A 14,684-nucleotide genomic window follows, 5' to 3' on the forward strand; every position below is an offset into this window, starting at 1 on the left:
AGTAAATATAAAAGCGGCGGCGGCTGTATGAAAAGATAAATCACGGAGCCGCCAGCCGCTTTTATATTTACTAGCCAAGATCAGGGAAGTGACCGGGACAGGCGCGGAGATGAGTGATAGTGCAGCACAGCTGTTTTATGTCACCGCCGCGTCGGTAGGTTTTTTTCACGGACACCGAGATCGTTTCAGACTACTGCGCATGCGCACTAGTCTGATCCTCAGCTCTTCCATTAGGTATCCGGGGCTGTGAGCATGCGCAGTGCTGCGCTGCTCAGCTGTTCCTGGCAGGAAGTGACGTGGGTAGGTTTTTCTCACGGGGTAGGTAATTCTCACGTTACACCGTGTTCACTCTACCAGACGGTTCTCAGGGCTGCAGTTCCTCTGAGCTCCACAAGGTGGTGATCTCACTTCTACCAAGACAGGAAGTCTCTATGGAATACAGACAGGAACTCTCTATGGAATACAGACAGGAAGTCTCTATGGAATACAGACAGGAAGTAATGTTAGGTAAAGAGGACGTTCCATAGAACGTAGAGCGAGACACTGCAGGATCTGGCGGCAGAGGTAATAAGTAGATTAACCCCTTCAAGGGGATCAGTTGATGATTAATATATCTTGCTTCCAAAGCTGGCCATATATGGATGGAAATGTGACCGATCCCTGCTGAACCAGCTGAATTTTCATGTATCTATGGTCACCTTAAGTGACTTCCTCCCCTCCCCCTCATCTCCTTCATTATGTAAGTCATGCTGAGATAATCTCCCATTGGCTGAGCAATATTCTCATTTGTCTCTGAGCTCCTTCTTGCTATTCCTCGTCCTGCCTGTTGTTTCCTTGGATTGATTTTCTGTGTAGTGACCCCGGCTTCATCTCTTGGATGCGCTCGTCTGTTGCTTGTCCTGACCTTTATCCTGATTCCTGGATCTCCTCCTCATCTCTCCTCCATATCCTCTTACACAGCTTTTCTCCACACCTACAGTGACCCTGGGGGGTGGAAAGTTGGCACCAGCATGCAGCAAAATCCATCCCCACCATTAGTAGCTCTGGATGAAATGGTCTGCTATTTACACTCCGTTCCTCCGCACATCACCTGCTCACATGAGAGCTTACTTTCACACATTCCTGACAGATCTCTGTATGGTAAAGGTCAAAGTTCACTCTTCATTTTAGAAGAAGTGGGAGGCACCCGGGAACAATGATTTGGTTAGCACAGGATCCTCATATAGAGGACCCCTCAAATCTCCCCATCTAAATGTCCCTCCATCCAGAGTCTATATGTCCTATGACATCACATTGACCTCACAGCTCCTCCCCCCAATGTCCCTCCATCTGGCTTTTTTTTTCTCATGCTCTGAGGATGTGGGCGGACCCTTGGCATCCTCACTAGCAAAGTGGGACTGTTGGTCCTGCGTTGTATGTAATGATGTCAGAATGCCTGCAACAAGCTTTTACCCTGCGTAGTGTGGGGTTCCTGTGTGGGTAAATTATACCTCAGTCTGAGGTGGGGCTTTAATCAAATGGAAACCTGAATGGTGAGGTGAGGAGGATTCTGGGAATTTCATTTGATTTTACTATTTGTGTTCAGATCTAGAGTTTTCCTCCTGTGAAGTCTGGAGATCATATGACCATCACATTGCCTCCACCTCCCTCCCTGATAGAATAGAGAAATACAAAGAAGATTCTAGAAGGCACCAGAGAGATCATGGAGGAGAGGTGAGCGGTGCTGGGAATTCTGGGACATTATCCAGTAACAGACAAGGGATGTGTCTGGATGGTGACTGTATCATTGTGTGTGTCAGGTTCCTATAAGGTGTCAGGATGTCACTGTCTATTTCTCCATGGAGGAGTGGGAGTATTTAGAAGGACACAAGGATCTCTACAAGGACATCATGATGGAGAATCAGCCGCCCCTCACATCACCGGGTAAGAGGAGAGACTTTATTGTAAAGGAGAGAGCAGTACGGAGGCTCCACCTAGATCCCCCATCATCTGATAAACACATAGAAACAATGTATTCAGTCAGTGTGTGTGTTTCCTACAGATGGATCCAGTAATGGGAACCCACCAGAGAGATGTCCCCGTTCTCTGTATTCCCGGGATTCCACACAGGAAGATCACACCATCCCCCACCATCATCAGGTAGATGAGGAACAATCACTGATAGTATCATTAGGATCTGTACATTATCTGCATTGTTACCATTGATGTCATTTTTATTATATATTCAGAGTGGAAACCTGAGAGATTCTAAAGTTGAGGTTAAAGAAGAGATAAAAGAGGAGGATGATGAGGATGGGGTGATGGAGGAGTCAGAGTTTCTAAAAGAACACAAAGGTCACCATGGTGGAGTCATCCAACTACAGAAACCCACCAGAGAGATGTCCCCGTCCTCTGTATTCCCGGGATTCCACACAGGAAGGTCACACCATCCCTCACTGTTACAAGGTTGGTGAGACAGAGATTATAAAACACAGACTCATGGAGACAATGTGTGGATTTTTATGTGATGTTGCAATATTAAATCTTATATTTTACAGATGATATTCTTTCATTTTCTTGGTTTAGAGTGGAGATCCAATCGATATAGAATTTGAGGTTAAAGCAGAAGAAGAAGAGACGTATGTGAGGGATGATCAGCAGTCTATGGAGGAGGATGGAATAACGGGGACATTTATAGAGGAGGACACTCCTACAGAGATCAGCACAGGTGGGTCATTAACACTAAATACATTCCTCCACCCATACTGCTCACTGATTGGTCCAGAGTAGGGCGGGACTGGGTGATATCAGCCTGTAATCCCCTGGTCACTTTCCTGAGCTGTGTTCCCCATCCTGTATTCCTGTATTTCTCTTGGATAATCTTCCTTCTCTGTGCTGCAGACACAATTTATGTATCTAGACTGGATTTATGGAGATTCTGGGGTTCAGCTGGCAGCAAAATGTTCATTTTCACCATAGACGTTACTAGACCTAGGCACCTGGGGTATGTGCTTTGGGTCTTCTGCCACTTCCTTGGGTCTAGTAAGATCTCTGACAGAACAATTCTCCCGGGGTTACTTGCTCTGTTGTTTGCTGGCTGTGCCGGGGGGAGGGATATGTCTGTATAGTCTCACACCCAAGTCACTGAGTGCAGTCTCAGGAGATGGGAGGCAGCGGTGTGGGACCTCTGCAACTTGTCTCATGTGAACATTTAGAGTGGGTGTAAACCCTCCATATACCCAGTGAAGTAATTGGCCTCAGGTGATACACAGAGATGAAACAAATCCTCCTACATAAGTTGTACCCCTTTATCTGCATTCCTCTCTTTACAAAGTCCAGAATTTAGACAGTTTGTCTGAGCAGTCAGAAAAAAGGAGATGGGGATCTGAAGTTACAGCCATGTCTTAAATAGGGGCTACTATTGTATTTTAGTTTTTGGCTGGGCTGTACTTAGCTCAGACTGATTGTTAAGTTTTTCGCCTGGTTTTTCCCTAAGCTTAAGCTGAGTTGTGATTTCTCACTGTGGCCAGTAGATGTCACCGCTATCACTGGACATAGTATGACATTTCACCAACCAAACTAAAATTATAATAAACCCAAAACCAAAAATGTCATACATTGCACCTTACCAATCATTAGATGTGGTGGCTGCATTACTTTTCTTTTTAAGGCTTTTCCCCCTCTGTTTTCACCTGGTCACACCTTCTGTATTAGAGCGCCCCCACTCTGAAGACAGCAGCGTTATTGGTCGGAGGGGGGGGGGGAGTGTTAGATGTATTATCTGATTTAAAAGCAATAATAAATTGAAGCCAAACTCCATCTCACACTTTATAATTAGTCACAGCAAACTGTTTTTTTTCTTTGGGATAAAGGTTTTACAAGAATAAATAAAAGCTGATCATTGTAAGCACCCCTGTCAGTGGTAAATGGTCTGCCCCATCCCAGTAACTGATACATTCTGCTTTAGAGTTGGAGCTTTTATAGAACAGATTTACTGGCCAGATCACCAGATGAACATATAAGAAATCCTAAAAAGGAAAACTAACATCACATCTAAGAATCGATAATCTGCAATATAATAAATATTTTCTTTGGGTTTAATGTCTTACATTAAGAATATTTATATTTCTGTCAGCCAATGCAGTAGGAGGTTTATGTCACTGGTGCATGCTGGGGGAGGAAATAAATATTTGGGACAGGCCATGTGCTCGCTCTCTTCCCCTGGGATGAGATGTAGGGAGGGGCTGCTGGATGGAGCTCTGCTGTTAGGTCCATTAGCCTGTTTTGGGGCCCAACATGTGCTGAAGTGGTCCCGAAGCTGTCCTGCCTGGTCTGGAGGAAGCTGTGCCAAGGAGGAGACCCAGGGGAGGCCCCTTGCTGGAGAGAGCCATGAAGAATGCCGGTCTCTAAGGAGGGCCTGGTGACTCACTTGGAGGATGCACTGAAATTTGGGCATGTGCTTACAGTGTTGCTAAGTCGGCTTATAGGTTCTGACACTGTGAGAGTAGACATTGATCTGCAGAGTCTGTAAGTGATCTGCCATGGTATCTGAGACCCCCATCTCCAACCTTCACCTCCTTGCAATAACACTTTAAAAAGACAAAAGTGAGTGGCGCCCTATAACCTTTCATGGTCCCGGTATTTATGCCATGGATTCAGCCCTGGGGTGAAATGCTGGCCCTCCCCTGGCCTCTGGAGGTGCTATCCTGTCTCTTGGATGTCATAGGGATTCTACATTCATATTACATACTCCTGACCCCTACACTATATACTCTATGTTATACATTACATACACCTGACCCCTGCGCTATATACTCTATGTTGTACATTACATACTCCTGACCCCTGCGCTATATACTCTATGTTATACATTACATACACCTGACCCCTGCGCTATATACTCTATGTTGTACATTACATACTCCTGACCCCTGCACTATATACTCTATGTTGTACGTTACATACTCCTGCACTATATACTCTATGTTGTACATTACATACACCTGACCCCTGCACTATATACTCTATATTGTACATGACCCCTGCTCTCTCCCCTCTACACACTGCTATCTGCACTTCACTACTAACTGCACATCAAGCGTTGCCTGGCGTAGGTCCAAACTGAGACTGCCATTTACTATCATACAGCAGGTTTTGACTTGATGTGTGGTTCCTAGAACACCTAGTCACCCTCTACCATTTACTAGTTACCATGAGGGTTGAATTGTAAGATCCTCAGAGACAAAGCTGCCTGATGTGGGCGGAGTCCTGGTTTAGGGGAACCAATCTGCTGATGTCTAGTAATAATCTTTGTATTTCTATTTTAGTACATGGACGGGAGATGAGGAAAACCTCAGAGGATTGTCTCACTTTGTCTCCAGACTGTAAAGTAGAAGATGAGGACATCCCACAGTATAGTCCAGGAGAAAACCCGGCTACCTCAAATGTCCATCCGGCACCACACAGTGTAGATGGACCATCGTATTCCTCTTATCCTGAGGAACCTCAGACTGTGAGGGACGGTGCCGGACCATCGTATTCCTCTTATCCTGAGGAACCTCAGACTGTGAGGGACGGTGCCGGACCATCGTATTCCTCTTATCCTGAGGAACCTCAGACTGTGAGGAACAGTGCCGTCCTTCCAACAGATAAGAGGTTTTCCTGTACTGAGTGCGGGAAATGTTTCCATTTTAAATCCTATCTTAATAGACATGAAAGGTCTCACACGGGGGAGAAGCCGTATTCCTGTTCTGAGTGCGGGAAATCTTTTTCACGGAAGTCCTCTCTTTACACACATCAGAGGTCTCATACGGGGGAGAAACCGTTTTCCTGTCCTGAGTGTGGGAAATGTTTTTCACACACGTCCTCTCTTTACACACATCAGAGATCTCACATGGGGGAGAAGCCGCATTCCTGTCCTGAGTGCGGGAAATGTTTTTCAGTGAGGTCCCAACTTAACACACATCAGAGATCTCACATGGAGAAGCCGTTTTCCTGTCTTGAGTGCGGGAAATGTTTTTCAGTGATGTTCTATCTTAACAGACATCAGAGATCTCACACGGGGGAGAAGCCATTTTCCTGTCCTGAGTGCAGGAAATGTTTTTCACACAAGTGCAATCTTTACATACATCAGAGATCTCACACGGGGGAAAAGCCATATATTTGTCCTGAGTGTGGGAAATGTTTTTCACAAATGCCCCATCTTTACATACATCAGAGATCTCACACGGGGGAAAAGCCATATTCTTGTCCTGAGTGTGGGAAATGTTTTTCACAGACGTCCTCTCTTTACACACATCAGAGATCTCACATGGGGGAGAAACCTTATTCCTGTCCTGAGTGCGGAAAATGTTTTTCACAGAAGTCCAATCTTTACACACATCAGAGATCTCACATGGTGGAGTAGCTGCATTCCTGTCCTGAGTGCAGGAAATGTTTTCCACAGAAGTCCGATCTTTACAAGCATCAGAGGTCTCACAAGGGGGAGAAGCCGTTTTCCTGTACTGAGTTTTGGAATTGTTTTTCACGGAAGTCTCTTCTTCACAGACATCAGAGATCTCACACGGGGAAAAAGCCATATTCCTGTCCTAAGTGCGGAAAATATTTTTCCTGGAAATTTGCTCTTTACAGACATCTGAGATCTCACACGGAGAAGAAGCCACTTTCCTGTCCTGAGTGAGGGAATTGTTCCTCACTGAAGTCCTCTCTTCTTGTACATCAGAGATCCCACACAACCCTCAAGGTGTATTAGTGCCTTGAGTGTGGGAATTGTCTTCTATATGAATGTTGCTGTACATGTGTGGAAGAAGCACACCCTGATATACACCTCAGATATACTCCATGGCTGATCTTCGTCATGTAAGAAACAGTTGATAAGGAGATGAGAGATGACCAGAGACATGGATGAAGTGTTGTACCATGTTGGCTTTTCATTGGCTGAGTAAATTTTGGGGTGTAGAGTGGTAAGTAGAGCCGTGAAATGAAGGAATCACCTTCAGAATGTCTTGCTGGTCTGTGTGACGGTTACTGATAATGATATAGCGGGTTACAGAGCTAGAAGCTGTGAGATCCCATATATCTTTATCAGTAAACTTTACACAGACAAGACAGAAATTCTGAAGTTGATGTCCTTCATTTCAAGGCTCTACTTACCAGTGGTGACCCCGAAGCGTGTCTCTCTGTCTTCATTCCATCCTTCTCCCATCCCCCAACAGGAGGGAAGGAGAACTCGGAGATAAACTAGGTGAGAACTTCTTTCCTTTGCTCCTGTGTGGGTATGGGTGGCTTGGCGGAGTGCGGCACGAGAGGTAACACCGCTTGTCTTTATATTTCTACATATCTTGTCTGGGTGGAGGTCATTGGTTGGAAAATATTTATACTGTTTGATTTTCTGTAAATAATTTCTGTTTTCCCTTTGAAGGGAGATATTATAAAGTGATTGGCTGAATAGTTACCACTTCACTTACATGTTTAGTTTTTATAAAATAGATGAACAATAGATATGACAAGCATTCATTCATCCATGACAAATGTTGGTCTTCTTTTTATTTCATTCAGTGATTTCCTATGATCATTGGGTCCATCTAGTGGCCATAATGCGGTATTGATCTATTTTTCCTGATTGAGATATTTTGGAACTAATACCTCATTATGGCCACTAGTTGGAGCTGATGATTATCGGAAATCACTGTGTTTATTGAAACACGGCTGGGCACATGCTTGTCATACTCACCCAACATATTGTTTGCATAGACCCTTAGTTTCCTATGTCAGGGGGGTTTCATAAAAATACCTGAGATCTGATAAAGAAATTATGAATGTTTCATAATTATTATATGTGTTATAATCATTTATGCTATCCAAGAACTGCATATTTCAGCAGATTCTGCTAATAATTTAAACAGTGGCTACTGCATATCCTGCCATATGTTCCTTGTTAAGACCTTATATTAAGTTTTCACATTTACAAAGACTTACTACATGCCTAACTCTGTATATCCTGTCCAGATGTTTAGAATACAATAGGCTACTGTTCAACCCCCTTCCTTAGGATATATTAAAGGCTGTCAATCATTGTCCAAAGGAAGGAGGGGGGTTTCAATTTTAACGATTTCTAAAACATATATAAGGATGGAAGACACGTATGCAAACCAGACGGGTTATAGAAGCTCACAGAAAGTATGTCGATATAACCTGACTCCTCGTATACGAGTAATAAATGAATTCTTCTTTGAATCAGCTTGTGGTCTAACGGTAATTTCCCTTACATCTGGTGCCGTGACTCGGATATCCAACATCCTGTGAAAGGCTAGACACCGGTGACCAATACTGTACAGGGGAATTTCCGGTACAAGCGGAATTCCTATCTTAAAGTCCTCCATCTGAATTGGCGTAACCAGAGGCCGGTTAACTGGCTGGCCGTAGTAACAGGTGAAGGGTTTTCCACGAATCAGTAAGAAAGAGACCCAATCTGGTTCAAGGTAAGAACATTTTATTTATATATGCATATATCGATCACACTAAAAATGTTAGTTGTGTAAATGGTTAAAAGGTTTATTTGTGAAGTTTCTGGTTGGAGCGGGAGAGGCGGGATGGGAGCAGTCAATTAAGGTTGCTATGTTTGCGCTACTGTGGTTGATGTTATTTGCCTTACTGCCCTGTACTTCTGTCTGTATGATTCTTGGATATGCATTATTTCCTTCTTGATTGTACTTCCTGATTTATATCGGACTGTTGTCTGTGTTTTATGTTTATTAATAAAAATACCTTTAAAAAAAAAAAAGGTTTATTTGTTTGTCTATGTATATTATTTGTTTGACTTGTCCTATTCTTGTTGAGAGAAAGTGAGTTGTCACGCGCTCCTCGTTCCGAACATCTGTGGCCATCTTGGATGGGCAGATAAGGTGACAGATCTGCGTTTTGGTAAGACGTACTCAGGGCGTCCTGAGTAGGCAGTCAAGCACTGCAGAGCAATTTCTCTATCTCCTCTTGTTGTCTATGTATCAGAGTGTGTTCTTGTCAGTATACTTTGTTTCTGTGTCTGGTTTGATGTACGGATATGGTCTATAATATAGCCGGGCCACAGATGAAGGAAATTTGTAGGACTTTTAAGTCCAAAGCAGCCTTGTAACTCTGTAAAGAAGTCCCGTGCAGACAACATAAATATCCGTGAGATCAACAACTGCATATCGGTCTGTCTTAAGTGTCTCTGTCTAAAGGCCCGTACACACGTACCGATCGTCGGCATACAAACGTCGGTGGACGAAGGATCTGCCGATTGTACGCGTGTTAGTATGGTGCCTCCGACAGATGTCTGCGCACAATCCGCGGACAAAAGTCTTTCGTGCAAACATGAAAATATTTGTATGCCGACACCAGAACGGACGATTGTTCGCCTGTCAGTACACAATTCGGCCGACAGACCGCAGATTTGCAAGACTGGGCATGCTCAGAAAATAGAAAACACAGGGAAAGTTAACCATTACATGACATCACTTCTGCAGTCGGCGGACAAAATTCTTGTGCTGTCCTTGTGCTGTCTTTGCACTTTTCAGCAGACACCGACATCCCGGGGAGAAAAGAGGAACATTTGTAAGCCGACCATCGGTACGTGTGTACGGGGCTTTAGCTTGACACAGGGATGTGGTCTCTAACCGCCAGGCCACAGATAAAGGAAATTTGTAGGACTTTTACGTCCAAAGCAGCCTTGTAAATCTGTAAAGAAGTCCTGTGCAGACAACATAAATATCCCTGAATCAAATATACAAATTTAAAACTGCATGCCTGTATTTTTAGCAGGGCGCAAGATCGGTGTATTCTACAGCAACGTACAGCTGTACTAAGTCCGTGAGTGCCTGTGAGATAACAAAGTACTGTGCATAAGTGTTAGGAATACCGATGCTTTTTAGTAGAACATAGAACTGGAAGATTGAAGGAGTATAGTAAGTTTTCCAGAGAATCTGTGGCTGTCTGCGAGGTAACAAAAGTATTGTGTATAATTTGCGTGCACGCTAAAAAGAGGTAAAAATTGTGTAAGAATGGGCCAAAAATTGTGTGGAAATAGGTCATAGATGTGTGAACCAAGAAGAAATGAATGAAGACACTAGATATATGTGTGAAGTATCTTGGGAAATGGATGAAATGTTATGATTTTGATGCATCGTTAGATAAAAATTCATGTGTCAAGTTGTGCAGGAGAATTAAAAGTGAACCCGGTACCAAGATTAAGAAACAAAAGAAATTAGGACTACCTCAGGCCAAAAAATGGCTTGAAGAGTCTAATAGGAGAATAAATTCCCAAAATCATAAAAAGACGATGTTCATAGATAAAGAACAAGATAATAATTCTGTTGTCTTACAAAGCCTTACCAATGTCCTTCAGCAAGCCTTACAAAATCCTGCAGCTCCAGATCCCCCACTTGAGGCAACTGCACCCCTATCAGCCCAACTAGTAGTGCCTCCTCTCCCACCAGTGTATCAAATTTACCCTGAGGTTCCAAGGGAGCCTATGCTGCCCCTAAGAACAACCTTGTCTGTCAAAAGGACCAGACAGGGTACTCCTTATAGCGCTGCTGTAACAGGTTCCCTTACAGATCAAATCGTAGGTCTCTTAAACCCTATTAGAGAACTCCTATCCCCAACACGGGAAAATGGAGGAATATCCCATGATTCAAGTTCCCAACCCCAGGGCAGGACAGAATGTAGGTACTGATCAACAGCCTGATATTTTACCTGATACCCTCATGGTCTACAGACCATGGACATCTGAAGATGTAAAGAAAGCCACAGAGGGCATCCCACATCCTAAGTTAAATAGAAGACAATTTAGGGATGGGGTAAGGGGCATGATTGCCAGTTATAATCTAAATGGCAGGGAAATAGAACAGGTTGTAAGACAGATACTAGGACCTTATAATAATGCCCAATTAGGGGTAAACACAAATGCCCTGATAACAAGAATAGAACAGCGATGGGTGCAAAGGGCTGACTGGGCAGCCATTAATCAATATATTCAGGGTGAGGATGAAACCGTTGACAACTTCATAATAAGAATGAGGGAAGTGTTTAATAATAACTCTGGAATTGAGGTTCCAGCAAATCTAGTTAATGATACTCCGTATGAACAACAATTAAAAAATGCGATTTTAAAGGGACTCCAAGCCCCCATTTCTGGTTTCGTGACCAAGCACATGATAACTCACAGAACTTGCAGGCTCCATGAGTTCATTGAATATGCACGCCACGCTGAGCGTCATTTTCAATTAAAAAAGAAAAATAAGAAAGGAAAAGTTTTTTTTGTAGAAGAAGATACTGACGCATATGTCATTGAAAAAGGTACCGGAAAGGTAAGAAGGCCCCAACGGAGACCTCGTATCAAAGATTACGAGGGTAGGAAGGAAAGAGGGGAATGTTTTTTGTGTGGTAAAAAGGGCCACATGGCAAGAGAGTGTAAGTCAAGGAGAGATGAAGAGAGAGAGGAGAAAGCATGACTAATGGGAAAGAAGAAGAATGAAATAGAATGTGTTAAGAATGAAATCGATTCAGGAGAACTTGACATGTTGGACATATGCAATGTGGAAATGTATTTACAAAATGAGATAAAACCAGAAATAACACTCACTGTACAAGGGAAACAAATTTACTTTTTGTGTGACACGGAGGCATGTAAAACTTTGATTCACCCTCAGGATTTACCTGAAGGAATCAAAAGAAAAGGAACAATTTTTGTAAAATCAGCGAGTGGTGTAATATGTGAAGAAGATGTGTCTGAAAAACTTCTTGTAGAGGACCCACAAACAAAAAGAAAAACAGAGTGTAAAATTGTGATATCTGAAAAGTGTCCAATTAACCTATTAGGCAGGGACTTGCTGCATGCACTAGACATTTCAGTGATACCAGCAGAGGGTGGCTTGAGAGCCCACCAAGCCTGCGGAACATATGTGATGAAGGCTGACAGTGAACCTTATTACTGGTACAGCTTGGACTTAAGTTCCACAGGTCCAGGAAGCATGCAGAAACCCCTTCTCAAAATAGCAGAAGAAAAGGTTAAAGGGAAAAGCTATGAAGTTCAACATAATTTACACTGCACTATGTATTTTAAACATTCCATAGGAACTGATGTTGATTATGAAAGAAAATTGGGTAAATTTTCAGGGGTCAGAATTACGTTGAAAACTTTATACTGGGATCAGGAGGGAAACAGTGTGGCCACCTGTCTCCTTCCTGATGAGATATTCAAGTTACATAGGGGAAGAATTGTACCCCATGTATCAATTACTCGGAATGTCTCGTTAGATTGGTATGAGTTAGGGGAACTTTTGACCGACTGGGTACATATGACACCTGAACAACAGAAAATAAAGGGAATCCAGTCTTTCAACCTTAATTGGGTCACACAATGTACTCCAGGAGTGCACCTTTCAGGACGGTACTAGGAATGACTATTCCTCTTGACCCAAGAGGGAGAGGATGCATTGAAAGACATCCCCGACTATCTTTGGTCAAAAGGAAAGAGTGATGTTGGACTGATCAAAACAGCAAGTGAAGTACAAATCACCCCTAAAAGTACTATGAGACCCTATCAAAAACAATACCCCTTAAGGAAAGATGCAGAAGCTGGGGTGGATCCTGTAATTAAAGAATTGTTGGATAGAGGTATAATCATAGAATGTCCAGATTCGCCCTGTAATACACCATTGTTCCCTGTTAAGAAACCGCAGGGAGGGTGGAGGCTCGTTCAGGACCTACAGGCAGTAAATAAGGCTGTGGTGCCACGGGCCCCAGTTGTGCCTGACCCCCATGTCCTCCTGAACGATCTTCAGCCTGAGAACAGAGTATTCTCTGTTATTGATATAAGTAACGCGTTCTTTTCAATATCTTTGCATAAAGATAGTCAGTTCTGGTTTGCATTTACTTATAAGCAAAAAAAGTATACACATACGCGATTACCGCAAGGGTATTGTGAAAGTCCTACAATTTTCTCACAAGAAATGTCCAACAACTTGTCCAGGTTTACACCTCCCTGTGACAGCCAAATACTTCTGTACGTGGATGACATATTGGTGGCATCTCCTACAGCATTAAGCTGCCAAAGAGATACGCTGGCCCTGTTGTCCTTTCTTGCTGAGCAGGGACACAAGGTCAGTAAAGATAAGTTGAAGCTTTGGAAGACACAGGTGAAGTACTTAGGATATACTATATCACAGGAAGGTAGGCATCTGGATGAAGGCCGTAAGACGGCTATACTTCAGGTTCCTAGACCATGCACTAAGAAGGAAATGATGTCTTTTCTTGGAATGGCTAATTTTTGCAGGTCTTGGATAGCAAACTATGCAACAGAAATAGCTCCCTTAGCTGAACTGATTCATAGCACTCCAATGTCAGCTAGAGACAAAATACAATGGACTTCAGAGGCAGAGGAAGCCTTTACTAAGATTAAACAATTGATTGTGGGGTCAGCGGTTCTTGGATTTCCCAACTACAAAAAGACTTTCCTTGCCAACCTCCCCAAGTGAAAATGACAGAAATGGGCACCCAAAATATTCAAACAGCATACATTTTTTACTGGCAAAAATCATGACATTTACTGACAGCCACATTTTTTACGGACACTTCAAAAAAGTACATAAAATGGCAGATTTCAGTGCTAATATCAATATTTAACATGGCACAAGGGATGATCAGAGACTGCATATATGGTACAAGAAATTATTAGAGACTGCATACATGTTACAAGAGATGATCAGAGACTGTATACATGGCACAAGGGATGGTCAGAGACTGCATACATGGATCACGAGATGGTCAAAGACTGCATAGATGGCCTAGAAGATCATCAGAGACTGCATACATGGCACAAGAGATTGTTAGAGACTGCATACATGGCACAAGGGAAGGTCAGAAATTGCATACATGGCACAACAGACGATCAGAGACGGCAAACATGTTACAAGAGATTGTCAAAGACTGCGTACATGACACAAGAGATGATCAGAGACTGCATAGATGGCACAAGAGATGATCAGAGACTGCATACATGGCAGCACAAGAGATCATCATAGACTGCATACATGGCACAAGAGAGATCATCATAGACTGCATACATGGCACAAGAGATGATCAGATACTGCATACATGGCACAAGAGACAGTCAGAGACTGCTGGCATGGCACAAGGAACGGTCAGAGACTGTAGAACTGGCACAAGAGACGGTCAGAGACTGCTGACATAGTACAAGAGACAATCAGAGACTGCATACATGACACAAGAGACTGTCAGAGACAGCATACATGACACAAGAGGCTGTCAGAGACAGCATACATGACACAAGAGGCTGTCAGAGACTGCATGCATGAAACAATGGATGATGAGCGACTGCGTGTATGGCACAAGGAATGGTCAGAGACTGCGGGCATGGCACAAGGAATGGTCAGAGACTGCGGGCATGGCACAAGGAATGGTCAGAGACTGTGGGCATGGCACAATAGATGGTCAGAGACTGCATTAATGGCACAAGAGATGTTCAGAGACTGCATACATGGCACAAGGGATGGTCAGAGACTGAGGCATGGCACAAGGGACTTTCAGAGACTGCATATATGACACGACACAAGAGGCTGTCAGAGACTGCCGCATGGCACAAGAGACAGTAAGAGACTGCGGGCATGGCAAAAAAGATGGTCAGAATCTGCAGGCATGGCACAAGA

At 43.4% G+C, this 14,684-nt stretch overlaps 4 protein-coding genes across 4 annotated transcripts in view; 3 read left to right on the forward strand and 1 right to left on the reverse strand.

Moving 5' to 3' along the window:
• The window catches only part of LOC309549119 (uncharacterized protein), a 2,919,967-nt gene that overhangs the window by 1,354,933 nt on the left and 1,550,350 nt on the right, over positions 1 to 14,684 (reverse strand). The gene's annotated exons all lie outside the window — the stretch shown is intronic.
• The window catches only part of LOC309549117 (uncharacterized protein), a 4,285,597-nt gene that overhangs the window by 1,244,272 nt on the left and 3,026,641 nt on the right, over positions 1 to 14,684 (forward strand).
• Positions 2,267 to 14,684, forward strand: part of LOC309548660 (uncharacterized protein) — a gene marked incomplete at its 3' end in the record, with an annotated part of 76,737 nt that continues 64,319 nt past the window's right edge. The window contains exon 1 of the mRNA XM_082248625.1: positions 2,267 to 2,445. Within this exon, the coding sequence (XP_082104751.1) occupies positions 2,341 to 2,445 (105 nt within the window). The 5' untranslated portion in view covers positions 2,267 to 2,340. The remainder of the gene's footprint in view (positions 2,446 to 14,684) is intronic.
• LOC309548661 (uncharacterized protein) overlaps positions 5,192 to 14,684 on the forward strand; it is a gene marked incomplete at both ends in the record, with an annotated part of 37,553 nt that continues 28,060 nt past the window's right edge. The window contains 2 exons of the mRNA XM_082248626.1: positions 5,192 to 5,205; positions 5,446 to 6,376. Of these exons, the coding sequence (XP_082104752.1) occupies positions 5,192 to 5,205; positions 5,446 to 6,376 (945 nt within the window). The remainder of the gene's footprint in view (positions 5,206 to 5,445; positions 6,377 to 14,684) is intronic.

Source organism: Pelophylax lessonae (assembly GCF_965119305.1).
Source record: "Pelophylax lessonae genome assembly, chromosome: 3".
In the NCBI taxonomy this organism is placed as follows: Eukaryota; Metazoa; Chordata; class Amphibia; order Anura; family Ranidae; genus Pelophylax; species Pelophylax lessonae.